The sequence below is a fragment of the Ursus maritimus genome, unplaced genomic scaffold (assembly GCF_017311325.1).
Source record: "Ursus maritimus isolate PB19 unplaced genomic scaffold, ASM1731132v1 scaffold_9, whole genome shotgun sequence".
Classification (NCBI taxonomy): Eukaryota; Metazoa; Chordata; class Mammalia; order Carnivora; family Ursidae; genus Ursus; species Ursus maritimus.
The window spans coordinates 1,224,126-1,244,888 of record NW_024427107.1 but is presented as its reverse complement, the minus strand read 5'-3'; the positions used below and the strand labels follow the sequence as shown (position 1 = coordinate 1,244,888).

The following is a 20,763-nucleotide window of genomic DNA, read 5'->3' as shown; positions in this document are numbered from 1 at the left end:
AAAATATAATACCTGGGATTCCTCTTTCTCCAGAGAAGAAATTAAACTAATTAATTTGTTCTCTGAAATACTCTGCAAATTCCAATTCGCAAGAAGTATACAAAATAGGATAATAATAAAAGGTGTTTATAGATGAATAGCTACCGTAATTCCAATTTTTTCTACCTCAGCAAGGTACTGTACATATACCACATCAATGTAATAGAAATGGCACAGTTTCTGAGGACACGTTCCACATTTTATTTACATTTTAAGACTAACTTTAATCTCAAAATCACATATCCATACACCTATTTCCTTTTTGTTGATTTCACTTAAATGCATGGTTTGTCAAACAAAGACTGTAAACAAATATTTACCATGTCTGTTACATGTAACACACAGGAACGGCTTTTAACAGAAATTCATCGACCTCCCCCACAACATTTTTTATTATAAATACAGGTATCAAAACAATCTTGAACATATTTTTGATACTACTAGTAGTCAGCACCCACACCGCTTCAAAAATTAACACAATTTGTGACAATATTCATTGTACCTGCTACTTTAGACAATTTCAACTGAAGCTCTTTCACTAAGCAAGATGGATAAAGCATGCCATTTCTGTTTTTCCTTCTTGAGATTTTACTTTTCAGAAACACACATGCTTCCACAGCATCTGACTCTTCTCTCCATGTTTTCATCTTGTAAACCTGAATTCTATTTTGAGTACTCCAGGTTTATGCTTAAATGATAGTGCCTTAACAAGAGAAAAAAAATTGTGCTGCATTTTTCCTCCTGTAACCTGAAAACATAATGGTGTACATATATTAAATATATTCTTACAAATGTCCAGGTCATGTTTACCAGCTGGAATTCTTTTACTTAATGTGTGGGTATTTTGCATTGTGATATTTAATCAAGACATTAACATGAGTAGAAGGTTGTTGATTTAAGACAAGTTTGAGAACCACTAAAATTAATTGTTGTATGTTTGTCCTTCTGGTGGCTGTGGAAGCTTCATATTTTCTTTGGACATCATTAGACGTCTTAGCTCTTGAAGTACAACTTTAATGCTATATGAATTTTGCCATTTTGCTAACACTGGTATGCTCCGTGCATCCACCTGAAATGGAGGGAAAAAAGCAAAATTAACTACAGTTTAAAGTACTATGGCACCAATTTATTAAACATACCTTAATGAGAAGCAGTGCCTTTAAAATTCATAGCCTGGCTCTACTTTCACAAAAGAGAACATTATAAAGCTACAGGTTCATATCATACTTAGGAAAAATAGTGCTTCTGTAACAGATATTTCCTAAAAATGTGTGTCTTGTGTGTATGTGTGCTTTTCTATATCACAATAAACATGTAGTGAACTTTGGACATCAGAAATAAACGTTACATTAAATAACTACGTTGTAAACATATTTGCCAATTGCTTCTTGATGAGGTAAGGTCTGAAAGGTTCCTCTCCATTTCCAATGCCACTACCCAGAATATGGGCAATTATCTTCACTGAGGTTTAGGAAAAAGCTGTGAACCTGACTTGTGCTTTTCAACTTTTCTTACCAGTGTTTTCTCTGCAGCACAATACTGAACAAACCTTCCATTGTAGAAGATGGATAGAATGGGACTGACTGACATCTTATTCCCAGATAACTGACATCATTTGACCTGTTTGGCAGTTCCTGGAAAACCCCACTCACAGGGTTTTTCTTTATCTGACCTCAAAATTCACCACTGAGTACTGCTTATTCCTCCTCCCACCCACATCCATACCTACCCCAGGCATTTGTCAAAAATAATCAGTGTCAATTGTTTTAACATCTCTGCTGCCTGAGTAGACAATACAAACAGGAAGTTGATCAAAATATTTCAGAGGAAAAATTGGGAAATGAGATGTCCACAGGGACTTTGAAAAGTTCCAACATATCCCTGAGAATCTAGAAGACCACACATGTACAGGGTTGTGCACAGGGTTGTGGCTGACCCTAACACATAAAAAAGATTACAACCAAGTGGGATTTATCCCAGAACGGCAAGTTTGGCTCAAGATTTTAAAAGTCAGTCAATATAATACACCATATATTAATAGAGAACAAAAATCGTAATTATTTCAATAAACACAAAAAGGCATTTGACAAAAATCCAACAACTTTTCATGATAAAAAAAAACACTTAACAAACCAGGAATAAAAGGGAACTTCCTCAGCCTGAAAAAGGGCATCTATAAAAGCCTACAGCTATTTTCATACTTAATCATCACTGCTACTCAACATGGCACTGGAGGTTCCAGCCAGGCAATCAGACAAGAAAATGAAATAAGAGGCATCAGACTACAAAGAATGAATAGATCAATCTCCATCTGCAGATGGCATGATCTTATATAGAGAAAATCCTAAGGTATCCATTAAAAAAACTAGCAGAGCTAATAAATAAAGCTGCAAGATACAGAATCAATTTATAAAAACCATGTCAATATACTTGCAATAAACAATCTAAAAATAAAATTAAGAAAACAATGCCATTTACAATTGGATAAGAATAAAATGCACAGGTATAAATTTAGCAAAAGAAGTGTAGGCCTGATATAAGGAAAACTATAAAATATTGTTGAAAACTTAGACCTGAATAAATGGAAAGACCTCCCCTATCCATGGATCAGAAGACCTAATATTGCTAGGATGACAATACTTCCTCAAAGTGGTCTACAGATGTAATAAAGTCCCTACCAAAATTTCAACTGCCTGGCATTTTTTGTTTTGTGTTTTTGTAGAAACGAACAAGGTTATCCTAAAATTTATATGGATACAAGGAACAAAGAAGAGCCAAAATATTATGAAAAACAACAAAGTTTTTCCAATTTTAAAACTTACTACAATGGTACAGTTATCAAGAAGGATGGTTCTGACATAAGGAACAACATTGGACCAATGGACTACAACTAAGAGCAGAAAAGTAAATCCATGCATATATGGACAACTAACCTTTTGACAAAGGTGCCAGAGAAACATACACAATGGGAAAAGGATAGTCCCTTCAATAAATGTTATTGGGATAACTGGATATCCATAAGCAAAGGAATGAAGCTGAGCCCTTAATTCACATCATACATGAAGACTAACTCAAAATAGATCATAGATCTAACTTAAGAGCTTAAGTAATTTAAAAAAAAAACTCTCAGAAGAAAACAGGAGTAAATCTTCATGACATGGGATTTGGAAATGGTTTCTTAAATATCTTATGCCTAGAGGGCATTCAACAAAAGAAAAAGTAGATAAATTGGCTATACCAAAACTTAAAATTTTTCATTGCAAACCACACCCTCAAGAAAGCATAGACAACCCACAGAATGGGAAAAAAATTCTTGCAAATCATATATTTGATGATGTGTTCCTGTTCTGTATAAAGAACTCTTACAACTCAATAATAAAAAGCCAAATATCTCTCAATATACACTGTTGGAAAGAATGCAAAATGTTATGTTCACTTTGAAAAACAGTGTGGCTATACCTCAAAAAGTTAAACATATAGTCAGTCACCATATGATCCAGCAATTCCATTCCTAGGTATACACCCAAGAGAAATGAAAATATTTGCCCATACAACCTTTGTACACAAATGTTCACAGTAGCAATATCCATGACAGCCAAAAAAGCAGAAAAACCCCAAATGTCTATCAGGTGATGAATGGATAAACAAAATGTGATATATCCATATAATGGAATTATTATTCAGCAATCAAAAGCAATAAAGTACTGATATATGCTACAACATTGATGAACCTTGAAAATACTATGTTCAGCTAAAGAAGCTAGTTACAAAAAAGCACATACAATATGACTCCATTTATATGAAAGTCCAGAACAGGCAAATCAATAAAAACAGAAAGATCAGCAGTTGTTTAGGGCATGGGAAGGTGGGATAAAAAGTGACAATTAAACTAACGGGTGTGGGGTTTCCTTTGAGAGGGACAAAAATGTTCTAAAACTGGATTGTGGTAATGGGTCCACAAACCTGTGAATACTAACAAACACTGAATTATATGCACTTTGAATGAACTGTACGGTATGCAAATTGTATCACAATAAACTGCTTAAAATAGAGGAGAAAGATAATTTTTAAATAATTCTCTTGTAAGTAACTGAAATGATAAGAAGAATATTATAACGTTAAGATGTAAAGTGCTTACTCTGATGCTTTAACTTATGGAGTAGCAAGCCCCTTAGCTTATTTTAAGTAGACTCCATTAAGTAGACTCTTATTTTAAGTAAACTCTTGTAAACAAGAGTTTACAAGTAGAGAAAATATCAAGCTCTTTTCAAATAAAAAACAAACACTTCCAGCTGTAAAGTTACATGATAGTTAAATAAACATAAGTGATTGCAAATCCTGTGAACTACCAACGGAGTACACACACACACACACACACACACACACACACACACACAAAGGGGGGGGGAGATGAAGAGAGAGGAGGGAGAAAAGAGCATGGGAAAATAAATATCGTATCAGAACAAATCTGCCTCTTATCATTCTATAATATACAATAACCTCCAAAACTTGAGACCTCACAGCATAAAGAACTATAATTTACACTTTACAGTGCTAACCACCCACAGGGAATAAGTCTGTCCTATATTAAATAAATATAAACCAAAATTACTAAAGCAACACCCATAATTCACCAGGTATTTAAATAACCTCAAAATATATAAAATTATCCTGGCATATCATCACGAACAGTCAATGTGAGATTACAGCTATGTTACTTACTAGTTATGAAAGTAATACTTTAAATTCTTAAATATCGATCAAGAGAAAAACTGATGTCCAGTGTATTCACCCTACCTCTAACCCTCTACACACTCATCTACACTCTCATAATTAAAATCAGTATTTCTTTTTCTGATTTCAAATCCCCATTCCAGATTGACAACATGAAGTGTTAGTGAGAATGTATGGTCACAGGGTACTGTTACACACAGCTAGCAAGACAGACATGGATACAGTTCTGTGGAGAGTAAGCTGACAATATTTAATCAAGGTGAAGGCAAGCCCCACACCTCAGCAGACATTCCACTTCTAGGTGAATGCCCTGGAGCAGTGCTACTCAAAGTATGTTCCATGGAATGATGCCAGGCCTTGAATTAATTTTCTGCTGGTGCAGCACAAGATAAACACAGAAATTGCAAGTGTTTGAAGAGTTCTATGATAATTTGACAGAGATATTTTTATTTAAAAAATCCAAGCTTGTATTTTATCCTTTTCATTTCATTTTCTTAGTAATTTTTATTGTATCTTACAAAGGTACTGATCTATCACATATTGGAACCAACAAACCAAGCAACCAACACCCAAATCTTGAGAAGCACTGCCTTAGGGTAAAAGAATACATGAATACAAGAATGTCCACAGTAGCAATCTTTTCAGTGAAAACTGAAAACAGTCTAAATGCCCAGCAAGTGAAACAACGAAAAAGAACAATCTAATTTAAATAACTCAACATGGGTGAAGCTCAAAAATCACTGGCAAAAGTGATACAATACAGAAGTATATACACACATACATAGTAGAAGCACAATGATCATGCTCAGTAACGATAAACACAAATTCAAGATGAGACGACCTCTAAGGAAAGTGAAGGGGAAACTGGGGAAAGGTACACAGAGTTAACTATTTATAATATAGTCTTTCTTTAAAAAAATAAAAATAAAAATAAGGGCTATTACAAATAAGACCAACATGTTAAAATTTGACAAGGGAAAATGGAGGATGTTGGTTATATCATTTTCTAAAACTTGTCTATATGTTAAAAATATTTCTTTTAAAAAACACCAAAAATGAGGGCGCCTAGATGGCTCAGTTGGTGAAGCATCTGCCTTCCGCTCAGGTCATGATCCTGGGTTCCTGGGATCCAGCCTGCAACGGGCTTCCTGCTCAGCAGGGAATCTCTTTCTCCCTCTCCCTCTGCCCCACCCCCTGCTTGTGCGCGTGCGCGCGCTCTCTCTCTCTCTCAAATAACAGACACTAAAAATGAGTATGCTGTTGTTCTAGGGTGGACTGTTCTGTATATATCTATGAGGAGCATCTGGTCCTGTGTGTCATTCAAAGCTCTTGTTTCTCTGATGACTTTCTGCTTAGATGATCTACCTATTGCTGAGAGTGGAGTGTTGAGGTCCCCTACTATTAACATGTTTTTATCTATATGTCTCTTTATTCTGGTTAACAGTTGGCTTATGTAGTAGGCTGCTCCCGTTGGGTGCATAGATATTTATAGTTGTTAGATCCTCTTGTTGGATACACCCTTTAAGAATAATATAGTGTCCTTCTGTATCTCTAACTACAGTCTTTAGCTCAAAATCTAATTTGTCTGAAATGAGAATTGCTACCCCAGATTTCTTTTGAGGTCTGTTGGCATGAAAAATGGTTCTCCATCCCTTCACTTTCAGTCTGGATGTATCTTTAGGTTCAAAATGAATCTCTTGTAGACAGCAAATGGACGGGTCATGTCTTTTTATCCAGTCTGCAACCCTGTTGCATTTATGGGAGCATTAAGGCCATTCATATTGAGAGTGATTATTGAGAGATACGATTTTAATGTCATCATGTTGCCTGTGAAGTCCTTGTTTCTATGGATTGCCTCTGTAAATTTCTGTTCCATATCACTCTTGGGGTCTTTCCCCTTTTATAGAATCCCCCCCCCCCTTGATATTTCTTGTAGGGCTGGCTTGGTGGTCACATATTCTTTCAGTTTCTGCCGGTCTTGGAAGCTCCTTGTCTCTCCATCCATTCTGAATGACAGCCTTGCTGGATGAAGTATCCTTGGTTGCATGTTCTTCTCATTTAGTACCCTGAATATGTCTTGTCAGCCCTTTCTGGCTTGCCAGGTCTCTGCAGACAGATCTGACATTATTCTGATGTTGTTCCCTCTGTACGTAAGGAATCTCTTCCCCTCACCGCTTTAAAGATTGTTTCCTTGGATCTAAGATTTGTGAATTGTACTATTATATGTCGTGCTGTTGGTCTGTTCTCATTCATCTTGGGAGAGGGGTCCTCTCTGCCTCTTGGACACGAATGCTTGTTTCCTTCCCCAGATTAGGGAAGTTCTCAGCTACAATTTATTCAAATACCTCTTCTAGACCTCTCTCTCTCCACCCCCTCGGGGATCCCTATAATTCTAGCATTGGAATGTTTCATTGAGTCAGTAATCTCCCGTAGCTTTTTTTCTTGAGAAAGGGAGTTTTTTCCCCATGTTCTCTTTCTTTCTTTTCTATCATCTCATCCTCTAATGCACTAATTCGTTCTTCTGCCTCGTTTACCCTGGCAGTCAGCACATCCAGTTTAGGCTGTATTTCACTCACAGAATTTTTAATTTACGCCAGACAACAGAATACTCATTCTTTCCGAATGCACATGGAACTTTCTCCAGAATAAACCATACACTGTGTCACAAAACAGGTCTCAACCAATACCAAAACACTGAGATTATTCCCTGCATGTACTCAGACCAAAATGCTTTGAACTGGAACTCAATCACAAGGAAAAAGTTGGAAGAAACTTAAACACTTGGAAACTAAGAACCATCCTGCTTAAGAATGACTGGGTAAACCAGGAAATTAAAGAGGAACTTAAGCAATTTATGGAAACAAATGAGAACGAAAACACATCAGTCCAAAACCTATGGGACACTGCAAAGTTGGTCCTAAGAGGGAAATACATAGCCATCCAAGTCTCACTCAAAAGAACAGAAAAATCTAAAACGCAGTCCTTATACTCACACCTTAAATAGCTGGAGGTGGAACAAAAGAAGAGGCCTAAGCCACACACAAAAAGACAACTGATTAAGATTAAAGCAGAGATCAATCGATTAGAAACCAGAAATACAGTAAAGCAGATCAAAACTAGAAGCTGGTTCTTTGAAAGAATTAATAAGATCAATAAGACACTGGCCAGACTTATTCAAAAGAATAGAGAAAGGACCCAAATTAATAACATTATGAATGAAAGGGGAGAGATCACAACTAACACCAAGGAAATAGAAACAATCATTAGAAACTATTATCACAACTATATGCCAATAAACTAAGCAACCTGTTAGAAACAGATGCCTTCCTGGAAACCTATAAACTACCAAGACTGAAACAGGAAAAGATTATCTAAATAGACTGATTAACATTGAAGACATTGAAGTAGTGATCAAAAAACTCCCAAAAAACAAGGTCCAGGGCCTGGATTCCCTAGGGAATTCTACCAAACATTCAAAGAAGAAATAATACCTATTCTCCTGAAGCTGTTTCAAAAAACAGAAACAGAATGAAAACTTCCAAACTTGTTCTATGAGGCCAGCATTACCTTGACCCCCAAGCCAGGCAAAGACCCCATCAAAAAGGAGAATTACAGACCGATATCCCTGATGAATATGGACGCCAAAATTCTCAACAAAATCCTAACTAATAGGATCCAACAGTACATTAAAAGGATTACCCACCACGACCAAGTGGGATTCATCCCCGGGATGCAAGGGTGGTTCAACACTCGCAAATCGATCAGTGTGATAGATCATATCAACAAGAAAAGAGTCAAGAACCATATGATCCTCTCAATTGATGCAGAAAAAGCATTTGACAAAATACAGCATCCTTTCCTGATTAAAACCCTTCAGAGTGTAGGGTTAGAGGGTACATTTCTCAATTTCATAAAAACCATCTACGAAAAGCCTACAGCGAATATCATTCTCAATGGGGAAAAGCTGGAATCCTTTCCCTTAAGATCAGAAACACGACAAGGATGCCCACTCTCGCCATTATTATTCAACATAGTACTAGAAGTCCTTGCAACAGCAATCAGACAACAAAAAGGGATAAAAGGTATTCAAATTGGCAAAGAAGAAGTCAAACTCTCCTTCTTCGCAGGTGACATGATACTTTATATAGGGAAAACCCAAAAGACTCCACCCCCAAATTACTAGAACTCATACAACAATTCAGTAATGTGGCAGGATACAAAATCAGTGCTCAGAAATCAGTTGCATTTCTATACACGAACAATGAGACTGAAGAAAGAGAAATCAGGGAATTGATCCCATTTACAATAGTACCAAAAACCGTAAGATATCTCGGAATAAACTTAACCAGAGAGGTAAAGGATCTATACTGTAGAAACTACAGAACACTGATGAAAGACACTGAAGAAGACACAAAAAGATGGGAAAACATTCCATGCTCATGGATCGGAAGAATAAACATAGTTAAAATGTCTATGCTACCCAGAGCAATCTACACTTTCAACGCCATCCCGATCAAAACACCAATGACATTTTCAAAGTGCTTGAACAAACAATCCTAAAATTTGTGTGGATCCAGAAAAGACCCCGAATCGCCAAGGAAATGTTGAAAAAGAAAAACAAAGCAGGGGCATCACATTGCCTGATTTTAAGCTATATTACAAAGCTGTGATCATAAAGACAGCATGGTACTGGCACAAAAACAGACACACAGACCAATGGAAAAGAATACAGACTCCAGAAATAGATCCTTGGCTCTATGGTCAACTAATCTTTGACAAAGCAGGAAAAAACATCCAATGGAAAAAGGACAGTCTCTTCAATAAATGGTGCTGGAAAAACTGGACAGCTATATACAGAAAAATGAAACTTAACCACTCTCTCACACCATACACAAAAATAAACTCCAAATGGATGAAAGACCTCGATGTGAGACAGGAATCCATCAAAATCATAGAGGAGAACATAGGCTACAACCTCTTTGACATCGGCCACAGCAACTTCTTCATGACACGTCTCCAAAGGCAAGGGAAACAAAAGAAAAAATGAACTTTTGGGACTTCATCAAGATAAGAAGCTTCTGCACAGCCAAGGAAACAGTCAAAAAAAACTAAGAGGCAGCCCACGGAATGGGAGAAGATATTTGCAAATGATACTACAGGCAAAAGACTGGTATCCAAGATCCACAAAGAACTTCTCAAACTCAATAAACGAGAAACAAATAATCAAATCAAAAAATGGGCAGAAGATATGAACAGACACTTTTCCAATGATGACATACAAATGGCTAACAAACCCATGAAAAAATGTTCACAATCATTAGCCATCAGGGAAATTCAAATCAAAACCACACTGAGATACCACCTTACGCCAGTTAGAATGGCAAAAATTCACAAGGCAAGAAACAACAATTGTTGGAGAGGATGTGGAGAAAGGGGGTCCCTCCTACACTGTTGGTGGGAATGCAAGTTGGTACAGCCACTGTGGAAAACAGTGTGGAGGTCCCTTAAAAAGTTAAAAATTGAGCTACCATATGATCCAGCCATTGCACTACTGGGTATTTACCCCAAAGATACAGACGTAGTGAAGAGAAGGGCCATATGCACCCCAATGTTCATAGCAGCTCTGTCAACAATAGCTAAATTGTGGACGGAGGCAAGATGCCCTTCAGCAGATGACTGGACTAAGAAGATGTGATCCATGTATACAATGGAATATTACCGAGCTATCAAAAAGAACAATTTATCAACATTTGCAGCAACATGGACGGAACTGGAGGAAATTATGCTAAGTGAAATAAGTCAAGAAGAGAAAGACAATTATTACATGGTTTCACTCATTTATGGAACATAAGAAATAGCAGGAAGATTGTTAGGAGAAGGAAGGGAAGAATGAGGGGGGGTAAACAGAAAGGGGAATGAACCATGAGAGACTGTGGACTCTGGGAAACTGAGGGTTTTAGAGGGGCTGGAGGTGGGGGGGAATGGGCTAGCCTGGTGATGGGTATTAAGGAGGGCACATATTGCATGGAGTGCTGGGTGTTATACGCAAACAATGAATCATGGAACACTACGTCAAAAAGTAATGATGTACTGTATGGTGAATAACATAACAAACAAAAAAAACACCAAAAATGAAAACAAAGAGAAGTGGTAATAAATATATATTAACTGTGACAAAGGAAAAAATAATCAGAGTAATAAAAGGGACAGAATTCAAATTGAAGAATCACAAAGGACTTCTCTGAGAAAGCGACATTTACACTGAGAAATGACACATCCGTAAGGATTAGCCAGAGTGGAGGAGATGTCCAGAATGGAAGAATAGACAGTGCAACAGTCCTAAAGCAAAATGAAAGGTGTGTAGGGCAGTGTGTACCCTGTGAGTCCCAATGAGCCATAGCAAAAAGCATGCACAATGCGGCTGAAGTCATTAAAGGATATTAAAGCACAGAAGTGACATGACACAATTTGTATATTAGAAAGATCCTCTGGCTCCTCGCTCTGGAAAGACTGGAGGACGTAAAAAAGCGAAATCAGAGAGACTGTTGCAAAAGACGAGATCATAGTCAACATTCATTTCTTGGCAATGTAAACATAAAAATAAGACCTGATTCAAGCTACATTTTCAAGAAAGACTGACAGGACTTAATGGGAGATGGGCAAAGGAAGAAAAGCAGAGAGCGAGAGAGACAAAATGTGAAAAAGCAGATAAGATACCCATGAGATCAGATAAACTTGTTAGAGGTGTGCCTGAAATTTAATCCTGAATTACCTAGTTCCCACAACAATGCAGAACTCACCATTAATTACTGAATTTACAGAGTCTATAATATGAAACCAGCATTTGAGAAGAACAGCTACTCCTGGTAGAGAAATTTAATAAAAATATCTTCCTCATAAAGGCAATGCTGTGTGTCACAAAAGAAATTCCCTAAACAATATTCTTCCTATAAATTCAAAATGTTTTATCATCTTGCTTCTATAGCATCTCTTAATATTACCTGACACAGAAACTGTTAAGAATGCACACTGTAATTTCTAGAATAACCACTGAAAAACAGGAACAGAATTTAAAAAGTTGAGAACAACCATTTCAAAAGTAGACAAGAAAAAAAACATGGAAAAACAGAAACCACAAAATAAATTTATTAAACCTAAATGTATTAATATATTGCATATTAAATAAACTAAATGTTCCCAGTAAATTACAAAGATTGACAGACTGACAGGAAGGACTCTCAGAACCCAGCTTTTAGCTGGCATGCACCAGGTAGGGAGGTTGGGAAGTGACCCAGCATGTCTGGAACTGAGATTTCCAATGATCTGTGCACCTTCTTCCTATCAGGGTCATGCTTTCATCCAGTGTATCCAGCATGAAGGCACCAGCCATTCCAGGGTCTAGCTGTGGGCCTGCACATTTGACTGAGGCTGGCGGCTAGGGGGCTAGCTCTAGGTCCAGGGCTCGATTCGTAGCCAGAGGGAATTACAAATGTGGAACAGATGAAATATGGAATATACCCTATCATGTTGGAATAGAACTGAAGGTACTGGTATAAACTCATGGCTTTTTTGTTTTTGTTTGTTGTTTTCATTTATTTGTCAGAGAGAAAGAGCACGGGAGCAGTGGAGAGGAGGCAGAGAGAGGGAGAAGCAGACTCCCCGCTGAGCAAGAAGCCCGATGTGAGACTCATGTGAGCCGATGGCAGACACTTAACTGACTGAGTGACCCAGGTGTCCCATCAACTCATGGTTTTTAATAGATGAAATATTAAGGTAGGTATATAGGTAGATAGGAAGAAAAGAAGGAGGAAGGATAGTTAGACACATGTGATACATTGGGTAAAATTTTTAAAAAATAAGAGTATAAAAGAAAATTTTCAAGATGTTAATTACCATTGGTGAGGAAAAGGAACACAGGGATGGGATGAGGAGGAGCACACAAGAAGTTAAGGTTATTGATAACATTCTATTTCCTAAGATGATGTTCATTTTATTATTATGTTGTTGTTGTTACACACCCTAACGTGTATTTTGCATGTGAGTGTGCCCTCAACATGGCATTTCAAGAGCTGGGATTTAAAAGTCTTAACATGAGGAGCGCCTGAGTGGCCCGCATCACATCGGGCTCCCTGCTCAGCAGGGAGTCTGTATCTCCCTCTCCCCCTCCTCCTGCTTGTGCTTGCTCTCTCTCTGTCAAACAAATAAATTCTTTAAAAAAAAAAAGTCTTAACATGAACCTTAACCTACTCATACTGACTGAAACTCAGCCTTCCCTATGTGAATCTGGTAAAGCACGTCATTTTGGTTTACTTGCTTTCAACAGACAACAATGTTCAACCTGTTTCTTCTAATACAGACATACTTTTCCTCAAAGAAAAGCCTCCTCTTTACGAATACTCAATCTTTTAATCTCACCAAATGTACTTTACCCTTAAAGAAAAGTAATGTTCAAAGAGAATAACGGTCATCTTTTGACACCAAATAAGGATTCAACTAAAATATGACTACTGAAGATATAATAAAACCCAAAGAAAACTGTTGTCATCACATCTATCTAGGCTGATATAAAGGTTTTTTAAGGATAGGTTGATTTATAAAACAACATAAGATTGATTTCTTTTAGAGTTCCAGCTAAACAAAGGTCCTTTTCTAATTTCAACTTTCTCCTGACTATATATTATTCATTATATAAGAATAAAATTACTATTTTAACTTACCATTCCACTGGAATTATTAATTCCATTCATATTAATTTTGGTTACAAATCTAACTGATGGAGGAGCTTCTGGGTATTTAGGTCCGCATTCTACTTTCAGGCTATATATTCTGTTTTCATAATTTGTCTGGAAGGCAAAAAATAATAATAGTAATAATAATAATAATATTCAAGTACTAATACAGAGAAGAAGTACAATATGAATATATTTGATATTACTTTATGATCAAGAATTTACTTTTCTACATCCAAATTTATCTGACTTAATATGGTCAGAAAAAAATGGAGCAAGCATACTTAAAAATCAAGATTTTATAATACTAAAATAATTCTACCAAGTAATATCAAGACAATCAGAACTTGCTTTTTGTGGTACAAACAATGCCTATAACAAAATTAAAAAGGAAAAACAAACAAAACAAATTCAGATTTTACTAAAAAGTTTACATTATGGGGGGGGGGAGGGACTACTTGACTTGTGCCACACATATATAAAGGTTCCCATTTGTCCAGAACAATTCTATCTATTTCTACTGTCCCAGTATTAATTATTAACAATACTTCTTCACTCACAAAAGGGTCTGGCTGGACAATAAATTACACGGTCACTCCATTTACACGGCAATCAAAAACTTCTAGCCAAAGGGAAAACAGCATATTATAGCATCTTACTGCAATAAAACAATTATTTCATGCCTCTTATTATATTTATATTACTTCACTAACTTTGTGATTCATTAAATTCCATTTTCATAGATATGACAGCAAACTTTATGTCTCCTTATCATTTTAAAATAGTTTTTTAATCGAGAAGTTGAATATCACCATATTATAAAACAATTGTTTTAAAGCTACCAAACTAAAATACTTCCAGATTATTTAGGCTTATTTTCATGCTATAATTAACTCTTTATCCTTATGGCTTTTGCTCACTTTATCCTTATGGCTTTTGCTAACTTATTAATGTACAATCAATAATAGTAAAGTAAAAAATAAATGAAAGTGACAAATTTAATACCTGTTGGTTCCTGCACAAACCTGGAAAAAAAAAAATAAGCTAACCATCTATAGATTTCACTTACCCAAACTGATCCATAGCTTCCTTTCCCTTAAGTAAAAGCTATTCCCAAGTGGAGGTCAGATCTGGGATATTAAACTACTGTAATTTAAAATGTATCCAACAATCTTGAATTATATGATTATTAAATATTTTGACACTTTAAAAAGAAACACCTGCATAAAAGTCATCCCAGTTTAACAGTACACATCCATTAACAACATGCCCAGCACTTTGGATATGTATAGAAAGGACTAAAATCAGGGAGATCAAGGAAATCATCCAGTCTGTGGTTCTTCAATCTGGGTACACATTAGCCTCTCTATAAAACTTGCATTAAAAAACAGTAATAGCCCCCAAGAAATTCTACAATGTTAGAAATACTCACTGTACGTGGAAACAACCAGAACTCCACACTTTGCTGGGAGGAGAGACTGGTACAGCCATTTTGGAAACAATTTTGGCATTTTCTTATGGAGAGAAATAACTGTACACCTACTCTATGATGTAGCAATTCCATTCCTAGGCATTTTATCCCCCCCAAAAATGGAAGCAAACATGTTCACAAAAGACTTTTAGAAGAATGCTCATAGCAGCTTTACTTCTAATACGCACAAAGTAGATAAAATCCAAATACCATTAACACAACGGATAAACACATTATGGTATATATCCATGCAGTAAAATACTACACAGTAATAAAAAGAAACACACTCCTACTATACGGAACAACACAGCTGAATCTCTTAAGATACCGAGTCAAAAGCAGACCAATAAATACACACACACTGCATGATTTCAATTATACAAAATCCTACATCCTACAAAAGTGCTCTAAGGTGCAGGAAGTAGTGCCTGGGGTGGGGGTGGGAAGAGGCACAGGTGACTGAAATGTTCTATATCTAAAGTATAGGCAACAGGTATATTTGTGGAAATTCATGGTAAGATTTGCGCATTTCATTGTACGTAAATTATATCTCGGGGTTTTTTAAGATTTTATTTATTTATTTGACAGAGATAGAGACAGCTAGCGAGAGAGGGAACACAGGCAGGGGGAGTGCGAGGGGAAGAAGCAGGCTTGTAGCAGAGGAGCCTGACGTGGGGCTCGATCCCATAACGCCACGATCACGCCCTGAGCCGAAGGCAGACACTTAACGACTGCGCTACCCAGGCGCCCCTCGTTTTTTTGTTGTTTTTTTTTTTTTAAGTTAAAAAACTCTAAGCTACCCTTTTGGTCTAATTCAATGCTTAGAGTAAACATCATCATAACTTTGGACACCTTGGACTAATTTTATAACCTCTAAATTTTAAAAAACAGCCACATCTTTCTGTTATCTAATAAAATAGTAAAATAAAAAAGTAAAAAAAGGAACTAATATTTACTAAAAATATACTATAGTCAGGCACCCTCCTACTGTCTAATTAAGTCATTTAATTCTCCATATTTCTTTTTTTAAAGATTTTATTTATCTGAGAGAGAGTGAAGAGAGCACGTGCACATGTGTGAGCAAGGGGAGGGGTAGAGGAAGAGAGAGAATCTCAAGAAGACTTCGCGCTAAGCCCGACACAGGGCTCAATGCCAGGCCCCTGAGATCGTGACCTGAGCTGAAATCAGGAGTCAGACACTTAACCAACTGAGCCACCCAGGCACCCCTCTGTGCGTGTGCGTGTGTGTGTGTGTGAATGTGTGTGTGTATATACATATATGTGTGTGTGTATATAGAGAAAGAGATATAAAAAGATGGGTATAATATCTCCATTTACACATAAGGAAACTTGGAAAAGCTACTAAACCTCTAATGCTAAAAAATATTGCTTCAGAAAATTTAAAACACAAATATAGATGGAAAAACAAAACTGCTATTCATATAAATCCAAATACTGGAATAACATAAAAAAACAGGGATCTTAATAATGCATAAAACAACTTAAAAACCACCAACCAAGTGACAGTATGGTAAGGCAAAAATTTTCCCATTATCCTGGTTAGATGTAGATACCTAAAGCTGGGGACTAACTGTTCTAAACATGGTACCTTCTAAAGAGAAAACAACTAGGGTGAGACAGCAACCCTTGCAGGTTTTATTAAAAAGCAACTGAATGAGTGCACAAGCACTCACCCCACTGGGTTCCATGTGCCTCAGTGAGAGAGCTTAAGTAGAGAGAGGGTGGGTGATGCAAGGCAGAAATCACTGGCTGGCTGGAAAGATGCTGTGCCTTTATGAGATGCTCACCTCTTGCCTCTTCTTGGCACCCAAAGGAAGTGAGAAGAGGCTCCAAGACTCCCACCCTCAGAAAGGGGAAGGCCCAATGAACAGAAGCCTAGCATGGCCACTGGCAGCACTGTGTCTACAAGCCCTTTTCAAGCAAGCCAGACCCACTCCTCCCAAGCTAGAGCAGCCTTCAGTATGCACTTGGGCATAGCCTGGACACAGGAGCTTCCTGCAGTTCAATGACAACAGGAAAGGCAGCTAGTCTGGGGAGTCCTGCTGGTGACCCCAACGGTGTGAGATCAAGTGGGAGCTGCTCTTCCATATTTGGGAACTATGCTATAGGACAACCCACAGAATCACTAAGGAACTCATACACAAGCTCCAAAACATTCCTAACATTTAAAGTCCACTGGAGGTAGTACCTGGAGAAAAACTAAATCTAAATAACTTCAAATTTGTACTCTACCAAGTTCAGACTGTCAAATCTTCAAACTATTCGTTAAGAACGTTCATAAATTAAATCACTTTTTTTAACCAACATGGTAATAATGTTCATAGGCACTGAAAATCAAGGTTTTCATTAGAAATAGCAAGTTATAAAATACATCAAGAATCTTAACCATCAATTTTACATTTCCTTCCTCAAATATCTTATGGAAAAATCAAAGCAGTGGAAGGAAGTGGAAGTTTGTTAGGTTAGTAGTGTGCTCAAATTTTGCTAAGGAATACCAGAAAATATAAAACATACATTAATTCACTCAAGTTAACATTGCTGATTACTTGGATCCATTTTTCTTTTGTAATAATCAAGAGGAAATCTAAACTCTACCCAATAGCAAAACAGCCGAAATGCTCTCATAAGGTAGCCAAGGTATACAAAACCAAAGACTAAAAAAAAAACAAAAACAAAAACCCTTCAAATTGGTGTTCTTTCCAGCAAGTCAAAAACATTATGCAGTACATATTTCAAAGACTCACTGCCAAGAGTGCAGTAAACGGGACCTTTGAGTAAGGAATGCAATGTAGAAAAATATTTCCCAGTCTGGAAAGGAAAAGATTTTGAGTAAAAATAAAACTTCATAAACTTGAGAAAGACCTAAGAATGAAACACAATGGGTCTGTTGCCAACAACAGAGAATATGCAAAAATCACACACTTTTCTATATACTTTATTAATGAAGAAATTGAGGCCTATAGCATTTACAAGGCAAGTCAAATGTCAAAAGAGCAAATAGCAGTGTGCACTCAATACAAACCAATTTAGAAACTCTTGGTTACACACATAGCAGATTAGTAACATGTTACGTCAAAATACACTGTTTGCTCTTCCCAAATACCCCTCCAATTCCTCACCTTTTCTCCTCTCTATCTGGAATGTTCTCCATCCCCATCACCACCTTCTGAAATCCTACCAGTCAGTCCTTTAAGGCTCATTCCAAAGGCAACTTCCTCCACTGTTCAGCCTTCCTCAATTATTCCGGCTAGAAGAAACATATTCTAAAGTCCCGTAGTGAACTTTCTCTGCCATATTTAGAATCTGTCATTTGTATTTATTTTTTCTCCTCTACTAAACTGCAAACACCTTGACGGCAATGACCATATCAATCTTTTCCCCCCAGTCCTCCATAAAATCAAGCATTATACCCTACACACAGGAAGCATCAATAAATGTATACAAAATTAATTAAAAGGGAGGAATTGTTTCAGTTAGAAGTGATAATTACTTTAATGTCAATATTATAAAATAAAATGCTTACTCTACAATAACAATAAGTAACAGAAAAAATATATAATTTATAGCACTGACCCTTGGTGGCCCAATAATCATGCCTGTCCACCTTGTAAGTGTCATATCTTCATCATCTTCAAGGCCCCAGCTAACCGTACCATCGCCTACTCCTTTTTGTCCTTCTTCAAGTTCTTCCAACAAGCGAAAATTACGAGGAACTTTAACTCCTATACAAAAGAATGTCAATGTAAATGTAAAAAGCCCATAATTACAAGAGCTGCATATATTCAAATTCAGCTTTTTCCAAATTAACCTTTATAAATTATTTCCCAAAAAGACAAAATTCCCTTTAAGCATTCCACTCCAGAAAATGCTCAATCTAAAAACCACTCAAAATGAAAACACTAAAGAAAGCGCTGTACCAAATATTAACTGCAATATAGAACATGTATATAAATTCCTAATTAATCAGTTATCTTGATATAAATCAATCATAAGGAAATCATTATAAAATGAATATTTTCCATAATTGAGATTTCTGTTCCAGAACACTGCATCAAATAAATGGGCAAAGACCAGAAAGTTCATAAAAGTTCAAATTCATTAGCATACACTCTCTAATGCTTTTTAAAGAATAGAATTATGTTATAACTTTAAAAAAAGCACTAGAAAGTACTATTTTTTTCTAGAATACTGAAGTAGCCCCACCCACAGTCCCCAGTCTTCTTTCCTGTTCTCGTCCCAAACCAGTAGGGTCTTATCTCTCCCATGTCAGAATGGTGCATAATCATCACTTGGAGAGTTCCACCATTTGAGAACAACTCTCCTCATGGATGTACCAGTTTCCTAGGACCCGCCCTTCACCTCTGGACCCAACCCAGCAAATTATTCATGATCCACTAGCCCTTCTCACATCTCCCGTTCTTTAAACCTCATCACCCCTACTTTATTTTTAAAATCTTAACACAGAAGTCTTAATTTCCTAGCATTTCACAGTTTTCTCTCTTTCATTCTCAGTAAACCTGGTCTTTGCCACCATTGTGACCTCCAACCCCTAGAACTCAACTATGATTCTTCTAATTGACCACAACCTTTCCTAAAATTATTGGCCTAGCCTCTCCAAAGGATGGACCCTGTGGTCTCCCATGTTCTCAACAGCACCTCGCTTGAAACATCCCCCAGCCCTACCACATAAGTCTTGAAAAAATTAGGTAAATGCCCCCAGAAGCCATTCTCTTTGGCTCTGGCGCTTGCACACGTATGCTTGTGCACTCTTTCTCTCATGAGTGCACACACACAATTATGAAGTAGAAAGAAGTGACATTACTTTTATTTTTTTTTAAGAGACATCCCTTCTAAAACAACTGACATTTTGCGTAACTTCTCTCTCGGTAAAACCAAAACAGCTCTCACTAGTTCATAGAAATCCTTCTGGACATACAATGAAAAAACAATAAATATTGTAACTTAAAAGAACACTAGCCATTTCATGTACTGTGCTTTATAAAAAAAATGCTTGAAAATCTTGGGCCACAGAAACATGGAGCTGTCATAAATCACAAGAAACAAGAGTAGCCATTATTACAACTACTACGATTATTAATAACCACTTGTTTAGCATACATTCTGTGCTACTTTAAGCAAATTATCCCATTTAATCCTAAAAGCACCCATTTTACAGTTTGGAACTAGGATATAAAGAAGTTATGTGACTACCTAAAGTCACACAGCTATAAGAAGCGTATCCTCAGTTTCTAGACCAAAACCACTTTTAACCATCAAGTTGCACTGCAGTACAAACTACATAGACAGCATATCCTGGCACAGATCTAAGAATGAGACTGCCCAAATCCAGTTCTGCTAACCACCTGATATGTGACCCCCAGCCCTGTTTTCTTGTCTATAAAAGTGAGGTAACAGTAGCTCCTACCTCACAGAATCACTGTGAAAATTAAACAAGGTAATCCATCTTAAACTCAATAAATGTTGACTATGATGATCATTTCAGTATTTTAGACAGAACGTCTATCTAAGCCATGTGAGAAGAAAAGCTCTTTGTACAACCCTGTAGGTGGACCCTAGAAATTTTATCCTAAGCTCTAAGTTTCTATTCACCTAACACTGCTATTTTCCTGTAACTGTATAGTCATGACCTCCACAATACATTGCTTCTGAAATATTTTTTAAAGTAATCTTAAATGAACTTGATTACCCTTACCCTTATGAAGTCATTCCCCAAGAATTATTCTAAATTTGTGTTTAATTTTGTTGTCTC

General features: G+C 36.7%; 1 protein-coding gene across 1 annotated transcript in view; it reads right to left on the bottom strand.

Moving 5' to 3' along the window:
- Positions 1–220: 220 nt before the first annotated feature.
- Positions 221–20,763, bottom strand: part of UBE2V2 (ubiquitin conjugating enzyme E2 V2) — a 48,578-nt gene continuing 28,035 nt past the window's right edge. The window contains exons 2-4 of the mRNA XM_040625853.1: positions 18,567–18,715; positions 13,491–13,616; positions 221–1,108 (exon numbers count right to left, since the gene is read on the bottom strand). Of these exons, the coding sequence (XP_040481787.1) occupies positions 962–1,108; positions 13,491–13,616; positions 18,567–18,715 (422 nt within the window). The 3' untranslated portion in view covers positions 221–961. The remainder of the gene's footprint in view (positions 1,109–13,490; positions 13,617–18,566; positions 18,716–20,763) is intronic.